General features: G+C 55.8%; 3 protein-coding genes across 7 annotated transcripts in view; all 3 read left to right on the top strand.

Annotated features, from left to right (window-relative positions):
• The window catches only part of COL7A1 (collagen type VII alpha 1 chain), a 32,401-nt gene extending 21,633 nt beyond the window's left edge, over nt 1-10,768 (top strand). For 2 of the 3 annotated variants that reach the window (XM_041764260.1, XM_041764259.1), the window contains 37 exons: nt 102-146; nt 366-398; nt 483-545; nt 636-671; nt 751-831; nt 947-1,015; nt 1,139-1,174; nt 1,253-1,294; nt 1,442-1,486; nt 1,584-1,628; nt 2,321-2,356; nt 2,439-2,498; nt 2,634-2,741; nt 2,932-3,003; nt 3,136-3,171; nt 3,381-3,440; nt 3,538-3,582; nt 3,794-3,829; nt 3,941-3,976; nt 4,049-4,105; nt 4,259-4,330; nt 4,798-4,869; nt 5,079-5,114; nt 5,418-5,498; nt 5,748-5,801; nt 5,878-5,931; nt 6,004-6,066; nt 6,723-6,785; nt 6,883-6,999; nt 7,159-7,236; nt 7,334-7,387; nt 7,558-7,606; nt 8,044-8,076; nt 8,222-8,308; nt 8,488-8,577; nt 8,685-8,882; nt 9,165-9,494. In XM_041764260.1, coding sequence (XP_041620194.1) covers nt 102-146; nt 366-398; nt 483-545; nt 636-671; nt 751-831; nt 947-1,015; nt 1,139-1,174; nt 1,253-1,294; nt 1,442-1,486; nt 1,584-1,628; nt 2,321-2,356; nt 2,439-2,498; nt 2,634-2,741; nt 2,932-3,003; nt 3,136-3,171; nt 3,381-3,440; nt 3,538-3,582; nt 3,794-3,829; nt 3,941-3,976; nt 4,049-4,105; nt 4,259-4,330; nt 4,798-4,869; nt 5,079-5,114; nt 5,418-5,498; nt 5,748-5,801; nt 5,878-5,931; nt 6,004-6,066; nt 6,723-6,785; nt 6,883-6,999; nt 7,159-7,236; nt 7,334-7,387; nt 7,558-7,606; nt 8,044-8,076; nt 8,222-8,308; nt 8,488-8,577; nt 8,685-8,882; nt 9,165-9,181 — 2,259 coding nt within the window. In that variant the 3' untranslated portion in view covers nt 9,182-9,494. Of the gene's footprint in view, nt 1-101; nt 147-365; nt 399-482; nt 546-635; nt 672-750; nt 832-946; nt 1,016-1,138; nt 1,175-1,252; nt 1,295-1,441; nt 1,487-1,583; nt 1,629-2,320; nt 2,357-2,438; nt 2,499-2,633; nt 2,742-2,931; nt 3,004-3,135; nt 3,172-3,380; nt 3,441-3,537; nt 3,583-3,793; nt 3,830-3,940; nt 3,977-4,048; nt 4,106-4,258; nt 4,331-4,797; nt 4,870-5,078; nt 5,115-5,417; nt 5,499-5,747; nt 5,802-5,877; nt 5,932-6,003; nt 6,067-6,722; nt 6,786-6,882; nt 7,000-7,158; nt 7,237-7,333; nt 7,388-7,557; nt 7,607-8,043; nt 8,077-8,221; nt 8,309-8,487; nt 8,578-8,684; nt 8,883-9,164; nt 9,495-10,743 lie in introns of those variants that run through there. The other variant, XR_005989103.1, reaches the window with a different exon arrangement.
• Nucleotides 8,843-12,096, top strand: UCN2 (urocortin 2). Of its 2 annotated transcripts, XR_005989104.1 has the most exons (4): nt 8,843-8,882; nt 9,165-9,263; nt 10,744-11,186; nt 11,276-12,096. XR_005989104.1 is itself a non-coding variant. In XM_041764261.1 (3 exons), exon 3 carries the CDS (start codon nt 10,756-10,758, stop codon nt 11,092-11,094), a length of 339 nt encoding a protein of 112 aa, XP_041620195.1. In that variant the 5' UTR covers nt 8,843-8,882; nt 9,165-9,263; nt 10,744-10,755; the 3' UTR covers nt 11,095-12,096. The 2 variants fall into 2 exon arrangements, 1 of the variants encoding a protein (XP_041620195.1); XM_041764261.1 differs by having other exon boundaries at nt 10,744-12,096.
• A 460-nt stretch (nt 12,097-12,556) lies between these two features.
• PFKFB4 (6-phosphofructo-2-kinase/fructose-2,6-biphosphatase 4) overlaps nt 12,557-27,193 on the top strand; it is a 33,294-nt gene continuing 18,657 nt past the window's right edge. Inside the window, exons 1-4 of one of the 2 annotated variants that reach the window (XM_041763450.1) lie at nt 12,557-12,688; nt 21,999-22,115; nt 22,260-22,356; nt 25,451-25,517. In XM_041763450.1, the coding sequence (XP_041619384.1) occupies nt 12,625-12,688; nt 21,999-22,115; nt 22,260-22,356; nt 25,451-25,517 (345 nt within the window). In that variant the 5' untranslated portion in view covers nt 12,557-12,624. Of the gene's footprint in view, nt 12,689-16,164; nt 16,344-21,998; nt 22,116-22,259; nt 22,357-25,450; nt 25,518-27,193 lie in introns of those variants that run through there. The other variant, XM_041763449.1, reaches the window with a different exon arrangement.

Below are 27,193 nucleotides of genomic sequence, written 5' to 3'. Positions count from 1 at the left end.
TGGGCACTGGGCCACACTGATGAGCCAGGCCTGATTTGTATTAATCCCTGAGCCCAAGCAGATAACTCTGACTCCTGTCTCCTCTTGATACTTTTTTCTAGGGTCTTGCTGGCCCCGCAGGACCCCAGGGTCCTTCTGGCCTGAAGGTGAGTATAGGTGTGTGTGAGTGTGTGCCTAAAAGGAAGAGGAGGCTCATCTGAGCCATGTCCACCCCAGGATAGCATCTGCCACCCCCCTGAGATGTTGTCACCCTGCAATGGGGCTGAGTGTCAAGGTGTCTCATCCCTGTGGGCTTTGCTAATGGTGAGGGGCTGAGGAGCCTCTTGTCCTTCTGAGAGGTCATGCGGTCTCTGGGTTTTTGGCAGGGGGAGCCTGGAGAGACAGGACCACCAGGACGGGTGAGTGACTCAGCTCGTGGGTGAGAGTCACAGGGAACTGCCCTGTGTGAGGTTGGGACTGCCCTGAATTGTTTCTTCTCCCAGGGCCTGCCTGGACCCACTGGAGCTGTGGGACTTCCCGGTCCTCCTGGCCCTTCAGGCCTGGTGGTGAGTGAGGTTCCTGCGGGGACACCATGTTCTGCCCTCTGGGTCCCACATTCTCCCATGTCCCTCTCACATTTGATTTGTCTCCCTCAGGGTCCTCAGGGGGCACCAGGTTTGCCTGGACAAGTGGTGAGTCCTGGAGGGTCAAGGCTGGGCCCCAGGGGCCAGGAGTCCATGGCAGGCCCCTGACAGAGCTCCTCCTTCTCAGGGGGAGACAGGAAAGCCAGGAGCCCCAGGTCGTGATGGTGCTGGTGGAAAAGATGGAGACAGAGGAGCTCCTGGTGTGCCGGTATGTTCCGAGGGAGCTTGCTTCAGGCCTGTGATGGGGTCCAGTCCTGTGGCTGGAGGATGAGGAGAGCAGGGTGGTGGGGTGACACTGAGTTCTTCACACTGCTCTGTCGCAGGGGTCACCTGGCCTGCCTGGCCCTGTTGGACCTAAAGGAGAGCCTGGACAAACGGGGACTCCCGGACAGGTGATCTGACCCCAATCTGTACCTCCACCTCCCTGTGCCTACTTCCGGCCTCCCATCCAGGATGGTTGGGCGGGGCTGGGGGCAAGGCCTGAGGGTAGGTAGCTCACTGGGCATTCCCCACAGGCTGTGGTCGGGCCCCCTGGAGCAAAGGGAGAGAAGGTGAGTGTGTGGACGGCCTGCGGGGAGGGGCCAAGTGCTGGAAGCCAAGGCAGCCCCCTGACCCTTCTTCCTTGTCAGGGAGCCCCTGGAGGCCTTGCTGGAGACCTGGTGGGAGAGCCGGTGAGTGTAGAGCCTCTGTCAGCCAGCTCACCGATCCTCATGTCCCTCAGTGTCACGTTTGACCTCAGGCCTCATGCCTCTTCCCTTGAGTGGTCATCTTTCTATGACCCTAATGCCCATGTTTCTTCCTGTCCCCTCTCTCTACAGGGAGCCAAAGGTGACCGAGGACTGCCAGGGCCTCGGGGTGAGAAGGTGAGGTGGGCCCTGCCTAAGGGTGTAAGCACTGGGTCACTGGGTAGAGGAGGGCTAAGTGGGGTGGCTAGAGCCACTCACCGTCCTCTCTGTGCAGGGTGAAGCTGGCCGTGCAGGGGAGCCTGGAGACCCTGGGGAGGATGTGAGTCTGGGGTCTGGGCAAGTCTGAGCTTGGGGGAGGAATGCAGTTGTGGACATGAGGGACCAATCCCAGGCATGTGCACCTTCCAGTATATTCAGGATCCTGCTTCTGGGAGCACCTGGGGATCAGGCATCTTGGCTCCCACACTCCCGGGTTGGGAGGGGGCATCCTTTCTTCCTTGTGTCTGTCCTAGGTCTTCTGCTTCTCACTGTGTCTGAGCACACACGTATGTGGTTTGTGTCTGCTACCCCAGCTCTCAGGACACATCACAGTTCCTATGGGCTCTCCTTTCCCTTTCCCTGCCCCGTCTGAGTTCCCCGTATCTGACTGTGTGTTTGTGGGCCCCGTCTTAGCTCCTTGAGCTGGGATGGCTCCGAGTTCCTGCACTTGCGTGCTCCTGGGATCACCTGTGTGTCTGTGCTCACATCTGAGATCCCTATGCCTCTGCTCGTGGGGAGCTCTGTGTCTGTCGTCACACCTCAACTCCCACATATCTGTGGTCCCCTCTGAGTGTCCCTCTGTCTATGCCCTCATGAGTCCATGGTCACCTCTGAACTCCCGTGAGTCAACTCTTGTAAATTGGCTGAGTTTTGTGTCTCTAGGAACACATCTGAGCTATCCTGGGAATATTCTTGGGCTGTGTCTAAGGTTCACATTCCTCCCCTCAAGTACTATTTACATTACTTTTTTAGGGTCAGAAGGGGGCTCCTGGACTCAAGGGTAATAAGGTATGTGTACTCTGAAGTGTCCCTGCTGGGGTCATGTTCCTGAGACTCCCTGAGCCTGATCTGAACCCTTTTTCCCTTGAAGGGGGACCCAGGAGTCGGGGTTGAGGGACCCCCCGGGCCAGCTGGTCTTCCAGGTGTGAAGGTGAGTTGATGCCCCATCACCAGAGGTGGGCAGTGGGCAGGGAGGTCCCTGGAACTGTGCAGAAGAGGGCATTCTGGGGCTAGTTCTGGGAGGGAGTCCTGTTGGGACCATTCCTCCCTTTGCTATATGTTCCAGGGAGATGTGGGCCCCCCTGGATCCCCCGGGGCTCCTGGTGTTGTTGGATTCCCTGGTCAGACAGGCCCTCGAGGAGAGATGGGTCAGCCAGGCCCCAGTGGAGAGCGGGTAAGTGTGATGGGAACAACATGTGCAGGACTTGGTGACTTCAGGACCTTTGAATCTGGTAGTGGATGAGTGGATGAGGATGAGGAGGGGGCCTAGGCCCTGCCTCGGCCGCTCCCAGTCTTGGAGTGGCCAAGGGGGCAGGAAGGTCCCCAAGTCACCCTCTTCCTCTTTTGCTTCATTGTTCTGGTAGGGTCTGGCCGGTCTCCCAGGGAGAGAGGGAGCCCCGGGTCCCTTGGGACCACCTGGACCACCAGGGTCAACGGTGAGTAGAAGTGCCCCAATGTCCCAGCTGTGTGTTGGAGTCTGTCTATGTGGGAACTGGGACACACTGTGTGGCTGGGTATGTGTGTGTGCCTTTGAGGGGCACAGGACTCTCACCTTACTCTGCCCACAGGGAGTGCCCGGGGCCTCTGGACCCAAAGGAGACAAGGTACATGGGACAAGGTTGCTGGCTCTCCTGTATCTGTCATCCCTCCCACCTCCAGCGACCCCTATCACTCCTCCCACCTCCGCTGACCCCATCACCCCATCCCACCTTGGCTCACCCCCATCACCCTGTCTATCCCCATCTGGCACACCCCCCCCACCCCATCCCCACTGATGCCCCTCACATATGCCCGGTATCCTGTTGCTCTCCAGGGAGACTCTGGAATGGGGCTGCCGGGGGCCCGGGGTGAGCGTGGGGAGCCAGGTGTCCGGGTATGTATGTCCTGCTCTGCAGTCACAGCTCTCTGTATCACAGCCCTAACCTCTGATTTCCAACTTCTGACTCAATGAACTTAATGTCCCCGTCCAGGGTGAAGATGGCCGTCCCGGCCAGGAGGGACCCCGAGGACTCACGGTGGGTCCCCTTGGGGAAACCAGCAGTGTGACTTCAGTCCCCTGCCTGTGTCCTCTGTGCCCTTGGGACACTCTCCATAGCCCCTTGGGTCTTCTCATGTACTTCATCTCTCCTCTTTCCCTGGGACCCCTTGGTCCTCCTGCCTCCCGAATGGTCTCCCAACGAATGCCCCCAAATTCCTTTAGCTCACTGTTGTCTTCTTCTCACACAGGGGCCCCCAGGAAGCCGGGGGGAACGTGGGGAGAAGGTAAGTACAAGGGGGAAGGCAGCTGGGGGGAGCGGGGATGGGGCTAGATCCTGTAGGTCAGGACTTGGAACTCCTCCAATTTGGAGAGACTCACACTCTTCTACCTACTAGGGTGATGCTGGGACCTCAGGGCTAAAGGGTGACAAGGTGAGTGTTGGCCTGTGGGGGGCAGGGACTCAGGGTGCTCCTGACTCCTCTGACTGCCCCCTATCCATGCAGGGTGATGCAGCCTTAGCCATGGGGCCGCCAGGGCCACGGGGTGCCAAGGGAGACATGGTGAGTAGGTCTGGCCCGTGTATAGCCTGGATCTCTCTCTTGTGTATGGGGGGGGGGCTCCAATGGGGGCTGGGCCAGTGGATCTGAGAGCTCAAACTCTCAGATGGTGAGGACCCTCCAGCCCCTGACCCTGGCTTCTGACCCCTGACCCAGGGTGAACGAGGGCTTCCAGGCATAGATGGTGACAAAGGACCTCGCGGAGACACTGGGAACCCTGGAGAGAAGGTACAGGGAAGAGGGTGGAGTGCTCTGTATGGAGTTGGGAGAGGGTTTCTGTGGGCTGTGGGGGCTCTATTGAGGGTCTGTGAGGACAGGAGGAGAGGGTGGGGGCTTTGTGGAGGGCAGAGGGGAGGGAGTTCAGTAGGCTGTAGTGACTATGTGGGATGGCTGAGAGGATGGGGGCTCTCTGGAGGGCTCGAAGACCTCCATGGGGGGTCACTACATACTCTGTGGAATGTAGTTCGAGGAGAGGCCTTCTGGGAACAGACAAGGGGCTTCTTAGGTGACAGGGGTATTCCAGGTAGGTTTAGGGGCCCCGTGGTAGGAGGGAGAGGCAGGGATCTGAGGGCCTGGGGTGAGAAATGAGCCATACTGAGGGTGGTGGGTGGGAGCAGCTCTGCCCCCCGCCCCCCATGGGTTCCAGTCATACTCCAAGCCTCCAGCATGTGTCCCTCTCCTGGTCATACCCACAGGGCACCAAAGGAGAGCCTGGTGACAAGGGTTCAGCCGGGTTGCTGGGAGCTCGTGGACTCACTGGACCCAAGGTCAGCCCCACCCCAGGCACAGACCCAGCACTACCGGCCACACATGTCTGTCTCATGGGTGCCCTCTGAACGCTGGAGGGCTTCCAGCCTCTCTTGCTGTTGGCCATGTATGTGTTCACACAGGATTTGTGTGAGGCCTGGGAGTCAGTGAGTGGCATGGGGGACAGTCACACTGAAGGACTGCCCTCTCCCACCTGTGCTTCCCACAGGGTGAGCCTGGTGCCGCAGGGATCCCAGGAGACCCGGTAAGATCACATCACCTGCTCCCACACAGATGCCCTGCCCCATGCGGCCCCTGTCCTCACGTGGTGGTCTTTGACCTTAGAGTGACCCAAGGCTCTCATGGTGGCCTCCTGATGCCCAGGGCCTCCACCTCCACAGTAATGGCTGTGATGGTTCCACCCCTTCGGCGACCCCCAACCCCTGGAAAGCCCTGCCCTTCCAGTGGCTCTGGCCTCCATTTGTGACTCACCCTGTGATATCCCCTGTTCCTTTCCCTGGATCCCTCCTGACCTTCTTGACTTTATATTGACCTCTTTCCCCACCAGGGATCCCCAGGAAAGGATGGAACCCCTGGTGTCCGAGGAGACAAAGGAGATACTGGCTTCATGGGCCCCAGGGGCCTCAAGGTGGGAAGGGGCTGGGTCTTTTTTTTCCTGGTCAGGGGAGCCTGATATTGGTGGTCACGGTACCTGGGGTTGAAGGTCAGGTATCTTGGGTCAAATGTTGGGTATCTGGGGTTAAATGTAGGTTCTTAGGTTAGGGGTTGGAAGGTCAGAGGTTAGTGTCTGAGGCCAGTTTGGGAAGTGGTTATGTGATCAAGGGGTCATGGGGTGAGGTATTGGGAAGTCCCTCTTCCATCTGCTTTTCCCCCGCAGGGTGAACGAGGGGTAAAGGGGGCCTGTGGCCTCGATGGAGAGAAGGGAGATAAGGTAAGGAGGTGACGGGGGATGTCGGCAGCTGTGGGGCCCAGAGCCTACGTCTGACACCTCCACCTGATGCCTACAGGGAGAAGGTGGTCCCCCAGGCCGCCCTGGGCTGGCAGGACGCAAGGGAGATATGGTGAGTGTCGGGCCCCCAGGATGGGGAGGGGATGAGTAGGCCAGGGCCCAGCTTATGTTTTCTCTTCTCCAGGGGGAGCCAGGTGTGCCGGGCCAGTCGGGGGCCCCTGGGAAGGAGGGCCTGATTGGTCCCAAGGTATGGGGTCTCTGGACAGTAGACAGAAGGGGGTCAGAATGGGGCAGGGATGATCACAGTAGGATCATGAGGGTTTCATGTCAAAAGGGTTGTGGAAGGTTGGGACATTGGGGGAATAGAGTGAGGTTGGTCTTGAGGTTTCAGGGTGGCTTGGGGTCACAGTGGGGATTTTGGTAGGATTAAGGGATGAGAGGTGGAGAAGTGGGGAGATGGGCATCAAGGCTAAGATGTCAGTGGGGGAGGTTGGAGTGTCAGTATAAAGGACATAGGTGGGGATGCCTGGGTGGCTCAACGATTGGGGGTCTGCCTTCGGTTCAGGTTTGATCCCTGGAGGCAGGGTTGGGTCCCACCTCGGGCTCCCTTCGGGGAGCCTGCTTCTCCCTCTGCCTATGTCTCTGCCTCTCTCTCTCAGTCTGTGTCTCTCATGAATAAATAAATAAAATCTTAAAAAAAAAAAAGGACATAGGTGGAATCAGAACAAGGGAGATTGCAAGAAGGTCAGGCTCATGGGGAGCATGGCAGATGGAGGGTCCTGAAATGGTAGGGTCACAGGTGCTTGGGTCATGGAAGATTGTGGCCATTGGGCCAAGGGGCTCTTGACAATTTATCTGAGGAGGCTGAGGGAGATGGTTTCTCATGCTTCTTTCCATTCCTAGGGTGATCGAGGCTTTGATGGGCAGCCAGGATCCAAGGGTGACCAGGGAGAGAAAGGGGAGCGGGTAAGTTGAGACCAAGGTCATGGTAAGCTAAGGAAATTGTACTTTCTGGAAATGCATCCAGCTTTTGGGGCTTTGACCCTGACCTGTCTCTCCACAGGGGCCCCCAGGAATTGGGGGCTTCCCAGGTCCTAGGGGCAATGATGGCTCTAGTGGTCCTCCTGGGCCACCTGGCAGTGTCGGTCCCAAAGGCCCAGAAGGACTTCAGGGCCAGAAGGTAAAATGCTGTGACTCTGCCCCCTACCCCCTGACCCTTCCAACCTCACCGACTTCTGACCTACAACCCATCCCCAATACCCCCGCCCCAATCTCTGAACCTATGATCTCCAACTTTCCCTGCTTCTCTGACTGTTCACTCGGTCCTTGTGCCTGACAGGGTGAGCGAGGTCCCCCTGGAGAGAGAATGGTGGGTGCCCCTGGAGCCCCTGGGACCCCTGGAGAGAGAGGAGAACAGGTGAGTGGGCATCCATGGGCTTAGGGTCAGAAATTGGGATGACTTCTGGTGTTCCCAAGATCAGAGGTCACAGCCTGGTCCCATCCCTTGTGCATAGGGACGGCCAGGGCCCGCTGGCCCCCGTGGAGAGAAGGGAGAAGCTGCGTTAACAGTAAGTGTGGGCCTGGGTGGGCCAGACTCCACCTCCCGCACCCAGCATCCTGACCCCCTGGGCCTGGGCCCCTGACTCGGTGCTGTCCCTCCATGATCCCTGCATCATATGCCTTTTGTCTCTCCCATGATCCACGGGATCTTCATGATCCTTATGGTCTTGTGTCCCAGGAGGATGACATTCGAGGCTTTGTGCGCCAGGAGATGAGTCAACATTGCGGTGAGTGGGGCCCAGCTCAGAGCCTCTGGGGTCCCATTCCCACTATGCCCCAGCACCCCTAGACAGGGGTAAGCAGGGTCCCCAGAATTTACAAGGGACAAGCAGTCAAGGAGATGAGTGGGTATGCAGGACATATGTGCTTCAGGACAGACATGCTGATGGGACTTTCCCCATATGGTGACACACAGCAAATGTGGATGGACAGTAGTGTTCCTAGAAGCCCAGTGTGGCCATGTGTAGGGGGTGGAGGTGGGAGCAGTCCGGTGGGTATCAGAGAGTGAAGCTCTGTCTCTTGTCTCTCTGCTTCCTACCCATTCTTTCTTTCTTTGTTGGTCTCTCTGCTATTCTCTCCTGCTGTCCTCCTCTGGCCACCTCTGCCCTTCTCTGTGTGTGTCCCTCTGTCTTTTTCTCTGCCCTTCCTTCTCTGCCCTCTCCAGCCTGCCAGGGCCAGTTTATTGCCTCTGGATCACGTGAGTAGTTTTCTGGGATTTTCTCCCGGAACCTTCCTCATCCCAGGCCCTACTGTGTCCATCACCTCGGTCCACTCAGCAGGCGCTTGGCTGGGGTAGCCACCACTATGACCCCAAGGCCTTGCACCTCTGCCCTTTACTCCAGGACCCCTCCCTAGCTATGCTGCAGACACTGCCGGCCCCCAGCTCCCCCCTGTGCCTGTGCTCCGGGTTTCTCATGCAGAGGAGGAAGGTGAGGATGGCTGGACCCCTGGGGCATGCATGGTGGGGTACAGACGCATGCAGTGCTGCTCACACATGCAGGGCACATGCCGTGTGCATAGGGACAACACGGGGGCACCACATGAACACCAGTGCTGCCTGCCCTGCCCCCAGGGTGGCCTTGCTCACGACACCCCACCCTGTGTGCAGGCCAGGTACCCCCTGAGGATGATGAGTATGAATACTCTGAGTACTCCGTGGAGGAATACCAGGACCCTGAAGCTCCTCAGGATGGCAATGGTCAGAGCAGGCGCTGGCCCAGAGGGATTCAGGGAGCGGCGACAGACCCCTGGTCCCTCTCTGACTACTACCACCCCTGCTGACCTCCTGACCCCTACTGGCCTTAGACCCCTGCTTGCTTCCACTGGACGAGGGCTCCTGTACTGCCTACACTCTGCGCTGGTACCATCGGGCTGTGGCAGGTGGCACAGAGGCCTGTTATCCCTTTGTCTATGGTGGCTGTGGAGGGAATGCGAATCGTTTTGGGACCCGGGAGGCCTGTGAGCGCCGGTGCCGGCCCCACATGGTCCAGAACCAGGGAACAGGTATGAGTCTACCCCTCCACCCTGATAAGAGTCTGGACACTGATCCTACCCGGATCAGGTCCTGGTCAGGATCCCGGATCAGGAGCTCTCACAGACTAGAGGCTAGGGACAGACACCCCAGATCAAGGAGCTGAGCAGAGAACCCTAGCTGTGGGGTCCCCTCCATATTCCCTCCTCCAAAGATCTGAGGATCCCCTCTCTACAGTCAGAGCCCCACTCCTGTCCTGCCCCCAGCTGCCCCCCTGATCTGAAGATAGCTCCCTACCTGCCGCACCCCCCTAGGTGCTGCCCGGAGCTAAGGCCCAGATGACTCGCTGAAGTCCAGTGTCTCCTGGAGGAGTTCTGCTGTCCCTCCCCTTGGTGCTAGAGGCCTGTGTGCATGTGAGCGTGCATGAGCGTGTCCATTATTTCAGTGACTTGGTCCCATGGGTCTGGCCTTCCCCCCTGTGGACAAACCCCCATTGTGGCTCCTGCCTCCCCAGCAGATGACTCAGTGTGGGGGTGGCTGTGGGCAGTGAGCGGATGTGACTGCATCTGACCCGCCCCTTGACCCAAGCCTGTGATGACATGGTGCTGATTCTGGGGGGCATTAAAGCTGCTGTTTTAAAAGGCCCCTGTTGTGACTGTTTGGGGAGATGGGGGTGGCAGAGGGTCAGGTTTCCCCTGGGAGGTCAGTATTGTCCTGCATGGGTGCAGAGTCCCTCTGTCCAGCCCTGGTTATTGTCCTGTGACCCTCAGTCCCCAACTTGTCCCCAAAGAGGAGCAGACTGAGTGGGGGCTGAGGACATGTCCTCACTGCCCCCCAGGAAGGGATGAGTCAGAGGTGGGGGGATGCTTCATGCCAGGAGCCATGCCCCAGCTCCTACCACAGGGGGTAGAGAGATAAATGGGCCCCGAAGGGGGCAGAGGGCCGGCCCACAGCACAGCACTGCCTGGCCCCAGCCACGGGCTGCTCCGGTGCCCCACCTTGCCGCAGAGGAGGTTGCTGCTGGTAGGACTGGGCTGGCTCTGGGTGGCATGGGCAGGGCCTTGAGGGCTGAGTGGATCTGGGATTTGGGTTGATGGAGGTCTCTGGACCTCAGGGGGCATTGGAGTCTCTGGCTGCTTCTCCACCTTAAGGACCCCATTTCTGGTCTTCTTTGTCCGTGATCAGGCTCCCTTGGACCTTGGGTTCCTCTTTTGTCCCTCTGTGTTTACTCTGTGTCTCTGCATTCCTGTTTTGTTTTTAAGATTTTATTTATTTATTTGAGAGAGTCCAAGCAGAGGGAAGAGGGGGAAGGGGCAGAGGGGGAGGGAGAACAGGCTCCCTGTTGAGCAAGGAGCCTGATTGAGGGGGTGGGGTTCATCCCAGAACCCTGGGATCATGACCTGAGCTGAAGGCAGACGCTTAACCCGCTGAGCCACCCAGGCGCCTCTCTACATCCCTGTTTTTATCATGTGTCTGTGTCTGGGGTGGTTCCAGCCTCTTTTTCTTTTTCTTCCAGGCCCCTTTGTTTTGCTTTGCCTCCATGTCCTCCCTCTCCTTTCTCTTCTTCTCCATCTCCTCCCTAAGTGTATCTCTGTCTCTGCATCTAGATCTAGATCTTGCCGGGCTCTCTGTCTCTCATTCTCTTTCTCACTCTTTGTCTCCTGGCCGCTGCTGTGTCTAGTGCTGTCTTGATTTTCTCAATCTCACTCTGGCTAAGTCTTGTCCCTTCATCTCTGTCTCTTCTATCTCTCTCCAACCCTTGCCTGGCCTCTCTAATCTCGCTCTCTGTTTTTCCCTCTGTCTCCCATTCTGTCTGTCTGGTTTCCCCATCTGTCTCTGTCTGCTGCTGTGGCTGCTCAGAACCCCCGCCCTGAGCCTCTTTTCTCCTTGCAGCCTGACCACGTGATGACCAGGTGGGCTTTGCTGGTGCTGATGGTCCTGACATCGGGCAGAGCCCTACTGGTCACTGGGACCCCTAGCCCAGCCTTCCAGCTCCTCCCTCAGAACCCTCCCCAGGCTGCTCCCTGTCCTGTGACCTCGGAGAGCACTACAGCCACCACCACAGGCCCCTCCACTGCTTGGGGCCATCCCAGCCCTGGCCCTCGCTCGGGCCCCCGCATCATCCTCTCGCTGGATGTCCCCATTGGCCTCCTGCAGATCTTATTGGAGCAGGCCCGGGCCAGAGCTTCGAGGGAGCAAGCCGCCACCAACGCTCGCATCCTGGCCCAGGTTGGCCGCCGCTGAGCCTGGGGGCAGGAGTCACAATAACGGGGCCATCCTGGATCAGGAGACCTGGAAGCCTGCAGTAGAGCAGGACAGCATTACATCTGGGCATGGTGCGCCTGGCTACCTCCCTATGGGGTTACTGCCAGCTGGTGTCATATCACAGCTGAGTGCCTCACAGAGCCCCATTGTATCTAGACAGCCTGGACATTGCCATATTGGGTGCCTGCCAAGTGGAGTCTTGCCATACCTGGAGCCCCACAGACTTACAATATGTCTGGACAGTTTGGACACTACCGTGGAATGTCAGTACTGTGTGGAGTCTTGCCATGTCTGGGTGCCCCACAGTTGAAGAGCATCCGGCCACTGCCAGTGTGGTTATTCTTGTGCCACTTTTGGGAATCTCATCAACACAGGAGCTCAACATTGCATCTGAGGCTAGTCCACCTAAGACCAGGCCCATGGGTCTGCCCTGCCCCACACAGGTCACCACATAGGAAGTGCAGGCTGAGGGTCATATGCATGTTTTGTGCTCCACAAGGCAGCACCTGCCTCAGATGAATGGAGTCACCAGGGGCATCTCTAGGTGTGGAGAGCCGTAGGTGAGAAATCTGTAGCTGTGGCAGCCTTGTGGTAGGTGTATGCATGCAGGAGTGGCTGTGTCTCTGTGTATCTGATAGTTGTGAGTCTGTGTGGGCAAGGTGAGGGCATGTGAGGGGGCTGTGAGGAACAGATGCTTATCCCTCAGACCAGCATGAAGCATGCCCAATGCACAGCCAGGCACTGTCCACACGCCTGCATACCCAGCTGTGGCCCTTGGACACATGTGGCTCCAGCTGCTGGGGCTCCAACCCAGCTCTGCTCGTCCTTCATCAAATTGTCTGCAGCAAACATGTTCACCTTTCCAAGCCTCGGCTTTCTCCTTGGTAGGGCAGAGCCATGCCACCAGGCTTTTTGTGAGCACCAAGTGACGTGTACATGAAGGTTCTGGCATGTAGGAAAGAGTTCAATAAATGCAGTGACTGGAGAATGGGATGAACGAGAATCACAGTCCTGTGCACCCAGAGAGTGACAGTCTGGCTACACAGCCCCTTTGCCCACTCCTCACCCCCCGGCCCCCAACCACTGCTGCATTTCACCGACCTGGTCCCTTGGCGTAGAGAGAGGGTTTTCCCTAATCTCACACCCCCAGCTCCATGGCTGGGCTGGAGAGGGAAGTGACCTTCTGAACGGTGTGGACAGGCTTGCCTGCAGATGGGACAGAAACTCTAGGTAGTGTAGACAGCTCCGGTTGGAGACAAGGGCAGACCCTGGGCATTATGGACTGCTCTGACCGCAGAGGGAGGCCACACTGGCAGGAGTGCGGCTGTCTGGGGTGGGGGCACTGTTGATCGCTCAAGTTGTGAGCAGCCCTGGGGGGCGGGCCCAGGGCGGGGCTGGGAGGGCGGGGCCACACGGGGCACACCGCAGCTCCCTCCCGAGCCCGGAGGGCGGGGCTGCCCGGCCCCAGGCTGCAGGGGGCGGCGGCCCCGGGGCCAGATCGCTTGCAGGATGGACACAGGCGCGGAGGGAGGCAGCGCCCTGACGGACCCCGGGTCAGGGAGCAGCAGGCGGGGTAGGCACGGGCGGCGGGGAGAGAGTGGGGGGGATTGGGGAAAGACGGTTGGTGCTGGAAGAGGTGCAAGGGCGTTGGGGGTCTCTCTAGGTGTAGGGGTGCTCAGAGGGGGCATAGCCTGTCAGTGGCAAGGAGGAGGTGGAACACTGTCGCCTTGCAGGGGAGTAGGGGGGCTGGGCCAAGGGGGAACTATAAATAGCTTCTTCCTCCAGCCCAGAGAGAGGGACAGCCAGCTGGAGCTGCCTGAGGCCCTCCTGCTCTGCCCTTTGCTGGCCTCCAAGGGGTCGTGTTTGTCCAGGTCCCCCCTCAGGGGTCACACATCATTTTGGGGAGGCCCAGAGGCTCATTTGGGAAATTTTTCATATGAAGTGGCTTTAGCCTTTAAACAGCATTTCTAGGGCACCTACTGTGTGCCTTATGTCAGTCCTGAGCTGCTCTAAGCACCTACTGTGTGCTCTGTCCTGGTCATGAGCCTCTCTGAGCCCTTACTGTGTGCTTTGGCTGGCCCTGAGTCACTTTGAGCACCTACTGTGTGCCCTGTAACAAGCTGGAATCAGCAAATGCAGATCACAGTTCACAAGCTACTCAGTCACATGGCTCCATATCCCTAAGCTGGAACCTCACACCCTCTGTGAGCTCTGGGCCCATGGAGATACTGGGGATGATCCTTGGCTTGAACTGGCCAGAGGAAGCTGGAACTCCTGGGATCTCTCTGAACCTCCCATTGGCAGCAGAGGGGAGAGAAGAAGGGAAATAAAGGGGAAGGGGGGCAGTAGAGAGCAGCAGGCTGCCGCAGCCAGCTCCTCCTTGCGGGCCTGGGTTGCTAGTATTTGTGCACGTGTGGCTCTGTGTGCATGCTTCCATGCACTGGCATGTAGGTCTGTGTGGCATTCGCTGAGGGCCCTGGGCCTTTATGCTGCAAAGTCTGGCCAAGACTGACCAGCAGACACAGAGGTTGGGAAGAGTTTGAGCAGTGAGAACCAAGGATCTAGGACTTCAGCACCCTATATTTTATAGCCAGGGACACGGGAGAGAGGTCCGGTGGTCAGTGCAGAGGGCACCACGGGAGCCAACCAGGGCCAGGCCAGGCAGGTTCATAGAGGAGCATAGAGGCTGAGCAGGACATATTCACACACCAATGCATGCTGACAACCCAGTACACTTTTCACCCCATCACTTTGGGATGGCCCCAAGGAAGGAAAAGTCATGAAGGCTGGCTGTTCTATTGGGCATCTACTGATGCTGGGGGAGCAGAAAAGTAAGAGAGCATTGGAGGGAACAAACCAGAGCCCACGTGTATGGGTGGGAAATATGATTATCTAGAAGAAGTGGGAGGGGAGTTTTTGAAAGGCTGGGGGTTCATCTGAGTCCACTCTGCACTGTGGGCTGGCTCTGTGACCCTGGGCCCTGCTCCCCTCTTTCAGTTTCCTATTCAACAAATGGGCGGGAGATGAAGAATATTCTTAGAGTAGAGGTAGACTCTGGCCTTGGGGAGGAGCCCCAGACTCCTGCTGTTAACCTGTGGCCTTCCACTGGATATTGGGACTTGGGAAGGTATGTGTGGGTCAGCCCAGGGTCAGACTGTTTGGGGAAGAGTGGAAGGTACAGAGCCATGGCTTTTCCTGGGAAGCTAGGCTCAGACTGTCTGGGTGTGGGGACAGCTTCCTCGAAATGGTCCTGGCATTCTGCCCTGCTCTGGCTACCCCCTTACCCCAGCCTTTGACTAACATCCCAGGAGGGCTGAGAAGGAGAATGGGCAGGCCAGAGGAAGTGCTGGGTGTCTGTGGATGCTAGAGCATGTAGCCTTTGCAACAAGTGCGGGGGCGTTGGACAGGGTGTGGGCGGGTGGTGACAAGGTCTCTGAAGTCAAGGTGGCCCCAGGATGGCCTTGGCAATGGCTAGGAGACAGACAGGAAGGCTGACTGTGTCAGGAACAGAATGACAGGCTTTGGAGAAGTAGGAAGCAGGCAAGTTGTCTTAAGGGGCATTGTGCTCATCAGAAGCTGCCCACGGGTGTGCTCAGAGCTGCCTCTGCATGAGGTGGGGGGTGGACACTGCAGACGGAGGATGAAAGAGGAAGTGCTCAACTCTGGGGCAGGGCGTTCCTCCCAGGGGAGGCAGCCAGAGCTAGCTCTGAAGGAGCTAGTTTCAGGGAGGACTTAGGTGAGCTTCTACCTCCTGAAACTTCATCTCCTGTGAAGTGGGCGAGACATCTGTATTAGAGTTATCTTAAGAGTCCTTGCCAGGCTCTGAAGTGCTAGGTGGAGACAAGTATGTGGAATGGAGGTCAGAGGTGCACTGGGCAAAGCCTTGTTCTCCATGCCCCTAGCCCTGGCTCCTGGCTGGGCACACTGGGCAGAGAGGACCTGAGGATGCCAAGATCCTGTCTGGGGGTTTGTGGAGGACATCGCTAGGGGGCAGTGTGACTCAGGTTGGAGCAGTGGTAAGGGGTCCCCAGGATATTAAGTGTATAGAATTTGGGAGAAGCTGGGCTGAGGAGACAAAGGAGAATGACCCAGGGTTCCTAAACTTCTGGCTTTCTCCCTTGCCCTTTGCTTCCACTGCATTCTTAGAGACATAAGGGAGATAAATAATACACATGATAGCGCTAATGTGCTTTAGAATGATTTCTCAGACACTGTCACATTTAATCTATACCAGAATCTTGTGAGGTTGATGATGCCCGCGTTGTTTTCCTGATGATGAGAGGAAGGATCATGTCGAAAATATGCAAATTTACAATTTAATTGGTAAAAATGAAATCCTGGAAGAAGAGACTCAGTGAGTCCCCAGGGAGCTTGGTTAAAAGATCCTGCTCACGTGCTCCAGGTGGGCTGGAGTTTAGCCTGAACTCCCCAGCAGCCAAGGTAAAGAGAGGAAACAATTTTGAGATGTCCCTGTCCGTGAGGTGAAAGAAGATTTTCCGGTGTGGTTGGGCCAGTGGGTTCGGTGGGCGAGAAGGAGTCCTAGGACTCAGGGACGCACAGCCGGCGGGGCGCAGCAGTTGACAAGTGGCAAAACGCAGGAGCTGCCAGGCTGATCCAGACCAAGTGAGACCTGCGAGCCAAGCTGGCGCAGCCCCTTAGCATGCAAATCCCTCCCTCCTGGGGGCCCTGACGTCAGCCGTAGCAGCGAGCGGAACCCGAGTGCCCTGGGGGCAAGGCTGTGCAAGGCGAGGCCCCGGACCAGGTGAATCAAGTCTGCGCGGTCCAGTCGGGCGTGCTGGGCTCGCTCCTCGCCGGCGGGGTCGGCACGATGCAGGCCTCGAACCTGTGGGGAGTTGGGCATGCGCGTCCTCGATGCCGGCGCCAGGGGCGGGCCTGCTCGGCCCTAACCGGCTGGCAGGCGAGTTGGGCATGCGCGATCGGAGGCCGGGCCCTCCCGGCTGGGGGTAGGGCCTACTCGTCCGGGGGCGGGGCCTGCAGGGAGTCGGACGGACGCCTGCCCGGCTCGGGGCGGGGCGGGGCGGGGCGGGGCCCGGGGCGGGGCCTCGAGTGGCCCGAGGTGGCCCGGCTGCTGGGTCGGAAGCGGCGCAGTCCGTCTCATCGCGTCCCGGGTATGGCGTCCCCGCGGGAATTGACCCAGAACCCCTTGAAGAAGATCTGGATGCCGTACAGCAATGGGCGGCCCGCTCTGCACGCCTGCCAGCGCGGTGGTGAGGCGGGGTCTGTGGAGAACCGGGGGGTGGTGCACGGGATGGGTGGATAGGGCGGCCTGGGCAGTGGTCTCGCGTGGAAGGGGGGCCAGGAACAGGTGGGGAACCCGGGACAGGTGAGGCTACCGTGACTGCTGGTAGGGGAGCAGGCACAGGTCGTGGGCCGGGCACAGGTGTGGCGGAGCGGGGGGTGGAGGGTGGTGCGGAGACAGGTATGTGGCCCTGTCTCCTCTCGCTAGGGGCTCAGTCCGGTTACCATCACCTCCGGGAGGGCGCCAGCCCCTTCTCACCCGAGTCTCTACCCACCAGGTCAGGCCAGGGGGAGGATTCAGAGCCTCCTCTTGCCATTCACTTCAGGCCAGAGTGCATGGACCAGGTCTGGGCTGTGTTGGCTTTATGGAAATCGCTTGACCTCTCTGAGCCCACAACTTTCAGAGGTCCAGAGGGAGCCCCTTGGCCTTGACTACCCACCTCTGGGGCCAGTTTTGGGAGGAATTTCAGGGAAGTGCAGGTGTGTTCAGGGTGGGTGAACCCTGCCCTTATGGACCTATCTTTGGGTCCGTGGGGGTATATGCATCCAGGTGGGGTCTTGGGTGAATGGTGAAGTTGGAGGCAGAAACAACTAGGAGACATACTGAAATTCTTGGCATTGTTAAGGAATTGTTAAGGGACTTGGCTTTCCTGAGATCCTGGTGTTTAATCCACTTTACTTGACCTTCTGCTTGTCTTTTTTTTTTTTTTTTTAAGATTTTATTTATCCTTTTGAGAGAGAGAGACCACGAGCCGGGGCAGAGGTAGAGGGAGGAGAAGCAGACTCCCCACTGAACAGGGAGCCTGACGCAGGGCTCAATCCCAGGACCCTGGGATCATGACCTGAACCCAAGGCAGATGCTTCACTGAGCCACACAGGCACCCCTCGGCTTGTCCTTAAATGAGTCTGCAACCTCTTATTGCCAAGAAAAACAAAGTTGTTTTTTTTTTTCTTTTGAGTAACTGAAACATTATAATGAATTTGCAAGTTGGCAAAGACCTCAGAGAACATCTCGTTCAACTTCTGATACAGATATAGAACTGTGATCAGGAGATTGTGTGATGTACTAAGATCTCCCTGTACTCCTTGACCTCTGCTTGGGCATAATAAAGGAGGGGAGAACGCTCCTTGCTTGTTTTGTTTTGAAGCCAGCCTGGGAGCCCTGGCTTTGAGCAAGATGTAAGTCCTGTGGGTAGACTGTATCTCTTACTACACTGGGTCCTGGTAGGGGGTGGCCATGGTTTTGGCAGGGCATTCTGGTGGGTCATGGCTGTGACCATAATTTAGGTCCTGGTAGGATGTGGAGATGGTGATCAGGCTCTTAGCGCTGGGCCATGGCTTTCCAGTCAATACTCAGTCCTGAGAGGCAATCGCTACATCCTAGCCAGCCCTCCTTCCAGACTTTCTGGAGCGACCAAGATCAAGGCCCCTTGCTCTTGTGTTTCTAGCCAGTCTGTGTTGTCCTAACTGGAGATGGCTGCTGTTATTACATAAAGGGGAAGGGAAGGAGTCAGAGCCTGGGTTTTGAAGGCAGGAACACTCAAGCCGCATTGTGGCTCAGCTGGTGACCTTGGACAAGGACCTGACCCTCTAGGCCACGGCACGGGTTCCTCATCTGTGGGATGGAGACGGTCATCATCCCTGCTCCTAGAAGCTGCTGTGAGCCTCTTCACAGGAGATGCTTGATAAGTGGTGGCAGGTGCTGCTATCATTTCGTCACTAGCCTTCTTTGCTTCTCAGTACCTCAGAGTTGGGGATTGAAGCATCAGCTCTGAACCAACCCCCATTCCAGATGGCAAAGATGCTGAGGCCCAATGGGGAGGAGACTGTTTCTTCAAGCTCCAAGGATGCAGTGAAAATATGGCTGTGAGGGGCTTGTGCCATGGTACTGTCTCAGGGTATTGCAGTGGGTGAGACTCTGGACTGGCCCAGCATAGGAGGGTTTCTTGGAGGAGGAGGTACCCAAGAAGCCAGAGATAAGACCTGCAGATTGTATAGAGGTTTGGGCCCCAAGTGAGGGTCCCCGAGTTCATAGCAGGGAGTAAGCTGTGAATGAACATGGAACCTGTCTGGGCAGCACCTCCAGTCCCCAAAGCCTGTGTTCATGTAGCATTTTATCCTCTGCATGGTAGATTTTTTAATTAAAAAAATATTTATTTATTCATTCATGGGAGACACACAGAGAGAGGCAGAGACATAGGCAAAGGGAGAAGCAGGCTCCCTACAGGGAGCCGGATGCAGAACTTGATCCCAGGATGCTGGGATCACAACCTGAACCAAAGGCAGATGCTCAACTACTGAGGCCACCCAGGTGTTCCGCGTGATTTATAATTTGGTGGAAGACCACAAGGACAGGTGAGGACCTGAGGGTGGGGGGTGGGTGGAAGTTGACCACAGGACTTTGTAGAGAAGGGGATGTGGAGCTCATGGCTGGTCTGTGCTGTGTAGTGGGTTGTCTTTGGTATCTCGTGCCTGGCTCCTGAGGGAGCCAGAGGCTGCTTGGCTCTGTGTGCCTTCTCCACCCCTACAATCCATGAGTAGTTCTTCCTTTGGTAAAATTCAGAACTACGTATGAGGGCCTGGAAGCTGTTACCTTCTTCATCATTGACCCCTCAGCTCAGCCCTGGAGGAACCAGCCCTGGAGGGCAGGTGGGGCAGGGCATGAAGACAGAATGTGAAGCATGCCAGAAGGACAGTGCTTGTGATAGCTTGTATTAGCAAAAAGGTAGCCAGACTTGGCTAAGGACTTGACTGGAATGTGCATAGGATGGTAGGAGAGATGACTTTCTGTCCCATCTGAACAGGATGGTGATGCCATGTTGCTTTCTTTTTTTTAAAGATTTTATTTGGGCAGCCCGGGTGGCTCTGCAGTTTGGTGCCACCTTCGGCCCGGGGCCTGATCCTGGAGACCTGGGATCGAGTCCCACATCATGCTTCCTGCATGGAGCCTGCTTCTCCCTCTGCTTGTGTCTCTGCCTCTCTCTATATATATCTCTCATGAATAAATAAATACAATCTTAAAAAAAAGAAAATAGTACTTTAAAAAAAATGAAAGATTTTATTTATTCATGAGAGACACACAGAGAGAGGCAGAGACATAGGATAGAGGGAGAAGCTGGCTCCATGCTGGGAGCCCGACGTGGGACTCGATTCCAGGCCCCTGGGATCACCACCTGAACCGAAGGCAGGTGCTCAACCAGGTGCCTCCAGGTTGCTTTCTTTTGAAGAGTTCTCCCTTCACCAGCCTGGCCCAAGGGTGTGGGAGCAGGTGCAATTCGGAAACCAGTTCTGGACCCAACTCCGGGGCTTGTGGCTGCCCCTAGGGTGACCCACCAGAATGTGGTAATGAGGTAGCACCAGGCTTGTCTCTGGCCTCTTAATTCCTAGGGCTCTTGTGGCCATAAGCACGTTTATAGGAAGAGGAACCAGTGAGATAAGTTGAATGGACATGTTTTAAAATCTCTCTTGTTTTAAATGGTGCGTCCTGCCACCTGGTTGCTCCGTGCCGAGGCTCTCGAGTGCCCAGAGCTGCAGTTCTGGCCACACACCCAGCTCACCTGGTGCAAATGCTCTGTTCAGGCGCCGTAGCACATTTCCTCTGTGGGCCTCAGTTTGTAATTCCTCTATTGCTAGCTTGCTTATGTTTTGCTGTTGTAAGCAGAGCTATTGCAAATACACTTCTTGTACTTTGACCTTTCTTTGGGTCATTTCCTTGGGAGCTTATCTTGAGGAACAGAGATGATAGGTAATTTATTGCTGTTGTTTCGCACCCAGCCCTGGTTTACTGCCCTGCCTGCCCACAGTGGCTGTGCATGGGGCCAGGGGATCCTGTCACCAAACACTGGGAGAGGAGGCTGGGGTGTCTCTGGGAAGATAGAAGATGTGAAGAGAAGGTGTAGAACCCTACTCCTGAGGTCATGGGAGAGCCCTTCAGGGAGCCGTGGGGAGGAGTGAGCAGGCTGAGTGTGCAGGTTTCCCCCATGCTTAGTAGCTGATTCACTGCCCCTTGGTTGCTTGAGAGCCCCGGCCAGCAATTGTGCAAACGGTACAGGCCCCAATGTCACTGGCCCTCGGGACGCAGGGCCTTGCCTAACTTGCTTTTCTCTCACCTTAGCCAATGCTGAGGTTTTTCTGCAAGTTCTCTCTTGTTCTCTGTCAGCCTGTGTTCCGTGGGATCCTCTCCTTCCCTCCCCCGAGGTTCATAGTTTGGGTCACCTTTGCCCAAAGGTCATGTACAGGAGCAACGGAGCCCACACTGGCAAGTGGGTCCCCTTACCTCTCTGCAGGGCCCAGCTGGAGACAGATGGGTGCTTCTGCACCCTACATGCCAAGGGCAGTTGGTGCTAAGGTGCACCTGCATCCTTAGCAGGTATCGTGCCAGGGCTGGGCAGAGGGCATGGCTTCCCAGACATACTTTGGCTTTTACATGGAGGTAGTGCAAGGCCTCACTGGGGGATCGATCATCATCCCATTTTACGGGTGAGGACACCAAGGCTCAGAGTTGCCAGGAGCTGTCAGGGTCAGGATAGGAACCTAGACCTGACTCCTGACCCCAAAGACAGGGCTGCCCCTGCGGCCTCTATGCTCTAGCTCCGGTGAGGGAGACAACCTGAGGGGTGGGGCCCAGCAGTCTGTCCAGGAAGGACTACCAGGAGAAGGCCCTTGTAGAGAGCCCTGGGGTTCCCCACATCGGCTGTCTGTGGCCCAGGTGCTGGGGACGAGGAAAGGAAAGCTTCCTAAGGTTTCTGAGGTGAGGCTGACTGAAAGCAGAGCTGAGTCACGTGAGGCTGGTAGTTCTGCTGCCTTGCTGTCTGTCCTGGTAGGCCAGGGTTTGGGGATGTGCTGTCCAGACATGTCCCTGCCTCCGACCTTGGCAGCTTCTCTGGCTGGTGGCCCATGGGATGGAGGAGGGTGGGCTGTCAGAGGGACAGTCCTTGTGGACATTGCTTTGGGTCTCTGGCCTCAGCCCCTGGTGGCACTCACCCTGGGGGATTTCGAGATGCCACTCCCTTCCCCATAATTTTTGAGCACCAACTCTGTGCCAGACCTCATGTTCCCAAACAGCTTAGATCCTGCGGGGCTGTGTATGCTCCACGTGGTCAGGTGCAGGGGGCCAACTCATGGGCGAGATGACCGGGATTGAGGGAGAGAGTGCACCAGGGCAGCGCAGAGGTGGCTGGGAGGAAGAGTTCACTGAAGAAGCAGCTTATGAGCTGGGCTTTGTACACAATGAGTAGAAATTCCCAACTGGGAGGGTAAGGAGTGGTACTGTGCTATCAGGAATGCTGAATGGCTGCACGGGTGGGGTGTGGATTCCCCGATAATAGGTGGGTGTCGAATATCCCCTGGGCTTTGGCTCTTGTCCTGCATGTTCATTCAGGGGTGTGGCAGGTCCAGCTTTATATCTGCCGTGCACACCAGGATAAGGGGCTGGTGAGATTCTGCTACATCTACTGGAGCCCAGACAGGCCTGGGCAGCAGGGACATGCCAGTGGTGGCTTGAGACCAGGGTCTGAGGCTAGGAGGCCTGGAACGTGTGTCTGATGTCCTGTGACAGGAGCAGAGGGAGGGGCACCCTCAGAGGCATCCCGGCCCTTATCTGACACCAGCTCCTTGTCTTTCAGTTTGCATGACCAATTGCCCAACGCTCATTGTCATGGTAGGCCTGCCCGCCAGGGGCAAGACATACATCTCTAAGAAGCTGACTCGCTACCTGAACTGGATTGGCGTGCCTACTCGAGGTGAGACTTGGCCTCTGCTTCCAAAGGGGCCTTGGGGCTTTGTGGGGAGAGGGGAAAAGAGAGAAGGCTAGCCTGGGGTGAGTCAAGGTCAAGAACCTGGGGAGGGCTGTTGCTGTGTGAAAGCTGAGCCTTTCTTTCCCCCAGAATTCAACGTTGGCCAGTATCGCCGGGAAATGGTCAAGACATACAAGTCGTTTGAGTTTTTCCTTCCAGACAACGAAGAGGGCCTGAAAATCAGGAAGTGAGTATATGTGTGTGATTATGTGTGTTTACAGAGAAGGCCCTGGAGCCCGGGCACCCAGCTGCTCCTGAGCCCTGGCCTTACTCTGTCCCACTGGACTGTGACAGGGCTGGCCTCTTGACCTCTCAAGATATGGTGGTATTGGAGGGCGTATGGCCTCTTGGTGGCTGGCTGTGCCCTAGGGCTCATGAACCCTTAGTAAGGACGTCCTATGGAAGGGGAAGACAGGGCTTCAGAGAGATAGAGGAAACCTAGCCAGGGTGGGGCAGGGGCTGGCTGCACAGAGACCTTTCACTTGCTTACCCCAGGTGCTCCATGGGGATGGACTGTGGCAGGGAGGGGGAGTGAGTGGGTGCAGGGACACAGTCCTCAGAGATGAGGCAGAGTGAGAGTGGGCCTACCTCCTGGCACCTTCTCCCAAAGCTAAAAGGATGGAGCCCAGAGCTGCAGCCTTCCTTCCCTTGCCCCAGGATAAACTGTATATTTGGAGCATGTTTGGCATGTGCTTGGCATGTTTTTGGCACGTGTAGGACAGGCCTTGGCTTCGTTTTCCTGTGGCTCAGACTTCACCCTCCTGCTCACATTCGTGAGATGGGAATTTGCATATGACACCCTACCTCCTTCCCTCCCCACCCTATTCAGACTTGAACCAGGAGCACCCGCTGGCTGTCTGAGGATCTCTGCTGTGGTCTTTTTGGCAGGTGTCAGCTGAGGGATCAAGAAGCTTCCTTGTCCTTGCTCTGGGTTCAGCCATGGTGGGAGGGCATTTAGCAGAGGTTGGCCCAGCTCTAGTGAGCTCCCCTAATCAAGAAGAGCTCCAGGCCAGAAGCTGCCAGATTGTTGCCCAGGCCTGGGTCCTAGGCAGCCTGCTCTGTCTCTGGCCACCAGGGGGCAAGAGCTCCCCAGTGTGGGGCACGGTCCTTCCCCAGTGTTGGCTCTTGAGTCAGTGGGGCTGGGCCAAGTGGCTGCACCCAAAAGGGAAGGGGAGTCTGATGTTCATGCCTGTGGCCAAATTGTGTGTGAAACTTGAGGCTGGACAATCCAGTGACCCAGACAAAGGGAGGGGACTGATATTTGAATTCCTGCTGTGCATGATGCCCGATTGTCACTCCTCTTCCCATTTTACAGATGCGGAAGCTGAGGCTCAGGAGTCTCACACAAGATAACAAGTTATTTCACAGAGCCCAGACTTGAATCTAAGCCCATACCACTAAAAACTGTTGTGTTCATCTTTCTAGCGTTACTCAATTAGTAGATCAGAGGCTGTATGAAATGCAAATTCTACAACTACCTCATGCTATGGGCACTGGCTAGCTTATTGGCTCTTCCCTGCAGTGGGGCAGGTGTTGTGTCATCTCACTCCCCCGTATTCGGAGGTGAGGTCTGAAAGTGATGGGCCTGTGTAAGATCACACTGAGTTTGAATTTGAAGCCAGGTCTGTTTGAATCCAAAGTGTTTATGGGAAGAATAAGGAAGCTGGCACCCCTGGGGCTCACTAGTAATTCTGCTCAGGCCTCCTATTAAAGGTAGGAGTATTGGGATTAATTCAGATGGGGAAACCCAGGCTTGGGGAAGTTGGGGAGCTAGATCAGGGTCACCCAGCTGGAACAGAGGCCCCAGCAGGAGAAGCTAGGGGCAGGTTCACATGTGCCTCTCTGTAGGCACACCCTCTGGCTATTCCTAGAAACCCTCCCTCCTGGATCTAAAGTCTGGGTCTGGCCCCAGGGCTTCAGGACCATTTCCCAATGACCAGCCCCAAATGTCCTACAGATAGTTGGTAAAAGAAAAGGCTAGATTTCCCAGAGACCTAGGTGATCATACATTGTTGAGGTTCCTGGAGCTACACGATGTTGATGTCTGTCCCTGACACTGGGAAGGTCCAGGAAAGGGTGTGCACAGTCACATGTGCACGTGCTGGTCACGTATACACACACACACCATAAGGCACATACTCATGCTCTCAGTCTCCTACCACACATGAGCACCTATGCACACCTGTGGGCAGGCACATGCACACCCGTGGGTGCATGCATGTGTTGCTAACAGTTCAGTTCTGACACTGTCCACCTGGAGTTAGCATCAGTCTGCCCAGGTTAAGGGCTCAGTTCCACAAGATTGCCCCATGCTCATACCCCCGTACACTCAGGGTCCCAGGCTATACCTTCCACATCTCCATTAGAACCCTGATCCCCCTCTTACATGGTGCTGCCTCAGCCAGAGCAACCCACAGATCTTAGCCCAAAACATGGTCCTTAATGTGGGTGGCTAGAAATGGCTCCAGCAATGCCAGTTTCCTGGACTCTCAGAATTCAGGTTTTTTGGGGGAAGAAGAAAGCTCTTTAAAGTTTTAACTGAAAGACCCACTGGGTGGGGTCTTCTTTGGGGCACAGATAGGTCACAAGGAGGCTTAGGAGCAGAGCTTCTTCCAGGGACCTGGACTCAGCTCTGCCACCAATTTCCCCATGACCCCAGCAGGCTGCCCCTTGCTCTGCCTGGCCTGTGCCTCCATGCTTGGGCACGGTGGCCTGGTCTGGCCCAGTGAAAGCCCCGATAGCACAGTCCTTGGATGCACTGGGGGTTTATGTACAAAATCTGAAGACCAAACAAATGGAAGGAGATCTAATTTTACTCTTTTTTTTTTTTTTTTTAAGATTTTATTTATTCATGAGAGACAGAGAGAGAGGCAGAGGCATAGGCAGAGGGAGAAGCAGGCTCCATGCAGGGAGCCCGCTGCCGGGGACTCCATCCCCAGACTCCAGGACCACACCCTGAGCTGAAGGCAGACGCTTTAACCACTGAGCCACCCAGGCGTCCCAGAAAAGTGGTATTTAAAAAAAATATTCCCAGGGGCCAGGAGCATATAGCCTTTCACTTAGAGGATCAGAATTGGCAAAAATCACTGAAAATGACCTCAAGGAAAGAGAAACCTTGAAAAGAGAAGGGGCTCCAGGGACTGGGACCTCTCCTGTCTGGGGTAGGATGTATCTCTGATCTACTGCCCTCCTGCAGCCGGGTTTGGGTGCTGGGCTGACCCTGTGTTTTCTCCTCTTCTTTTTTTTTTTGTGTGTGTGTGTTTGTGTTTTCTCTTCTGAAGGCAGTGTGCCCTGGCAGCCCTCCGTGATGTCCGGCGGTTCCTTAGTGAGGAGGGGGGACATGTGGCGGTGAGTGTAACATCATGGTGACTTCTGGGAGTGACATGTAATAGCCTATATATCGCTAGCCCTTTGCTCATCGGGAACCTGGAAGGGAAGGCAGGGTGTGTGGCCCCAACTGCCAGGCCCTGGGAGGAAGTCTGCAGCCACTACTACATAGGAGGAGGCTGGATGTGTGCTGGGAATTTCCTTCTGGGCTTGTGGTTGCATTTGACCCTGTAGGACTTCCTTCCAAATACTCACATTGTTGGTCATCACAGGTGCTATCCTGTTACCTAAGTCTTTAGCCAATGTGATTTCTCCTGGGGTGGAGAGAATCCTGCCCCACATTTAGTGACTGTTCTGGGAACCAGCTGAATCCTGGGCAATGGAATTCCAGCTGTGTGTTGGCCCCTCCTGTCAGATGGATGAGTGGGACAAAGCTGAGCACGGGTGCCTCTGGGAAAGGCCCCTACCCTAACCCTATGCAGTCAAACACAGGAGCCGCTTTTTCATTTGCTTTTCCTTGTGGAGGCATGCCTCCAGGAGCCCTTACTCTCCCAGCTCTGTCTGGATCGATCAACTTCTCGGTGTGTGGAACCCTGGGAATTCCCTTCTCCCAACTCTCGGGTTGAAGCCCTGCTCTCGGATCCCATGTCTTCTTTTTACTTGGTTTACTGACTTGTTTTACTGGAGTGCATCCTCCAGTGGCTTCCTGAGGAAGGTACTTGGGAAGTTCTTGCATGAGACTTTGCATGTTTGGAAATGTCCTTCTGTATCCTCATAGTTGATGGTTGGGTATAGGTGGGAAGTATTTTTCCTTTAGAATTTCTACAGCATCTCTCTGTTGTATTATGGCTTCCAGAGTAGCTGTGACAAAATCTGATGGCATTCTTATTTGCTGATCTTCCTAAAAGTTTCATCTCTTAGAGGGAACTGGGGCTGCTCTTGCCCTTTTCTCTGGGAAAGAAATTTAGGGCATTGTGGTGGGTCGTCTTCACCATGCTGGGTCCCAAGGTGGCCCTTTCCAGTGGGAGCCTCTTTTCTAACAGGTCAGGAAGATTCTCATGTATTATTACTTTGATAAACCACCCCTCCCAGTTTCTGACAATTGATTCTCTGCTCCACTCCCATTTTCTGAGCTTTTTTTTTTTTCTTTTTTTTTCTAGAACTTCTGGTGGCTTCATGCTGGGCTTGAGCCCTAATCTTTATCTTTTTCTTTCCTTACTTCCTATCTCTATCATTTTTGTTCTTTTTTTTTTTTTTTTTTTACGGTTTTATTTATTCATGAGAGACATAGAGAGAGAGGCAGAGACACAGCAGAGGGAGAAGCAGGCTCCTGCAGAGAGCCCGACGTGGGACATGATCCCGGGACTTGGGGATCACGCCCTGAGCCAAAGACAGACGCTTTAACCGCTGAGCCACCCAGGTGTCCCGTTTTTGTTCAACTTTCAGGGAGACTTTTTCAATATTATCTTACAAGCATTTGGTTGCATTTTCAAACAGTTTCTGTGATCACATTTTAATTTCTAAATTCTAAGTTTCTTATTCTCGGAGTGTTCCAATTTTTCAGAACTCTTTTTGTTTCATGATTACTTACAGTATTTTGTATCTCCCTTTAGATAACAGTTGTAAGGTTTATTTATTTTTTGACACTACTTTCTGTTCTATGCTCTGTCTTCATTTTCTCAAAGTTCCTTTTATTT

Source organism: Vulpes lagopus, chromosome 7 (genome assembly GCF_018345385.1).
Source record: "Vulpes lagopus strain Blue_001 chromosome 7, ASM1834538v1, whole genome shotgun sequence".
NCBI classification, from domain to species: domain Eukaryota; kingdom Metazoa; phylum Chordata; class Mammalia; order Carnivora; family Canidae; genus Vulpes; species Vulpes lagopus.
The sequence above is the reverse complement of the archived record's forward strand: the minus strand, read 5'-3'. Positions and strand labels throughout refer to the sequence as shown.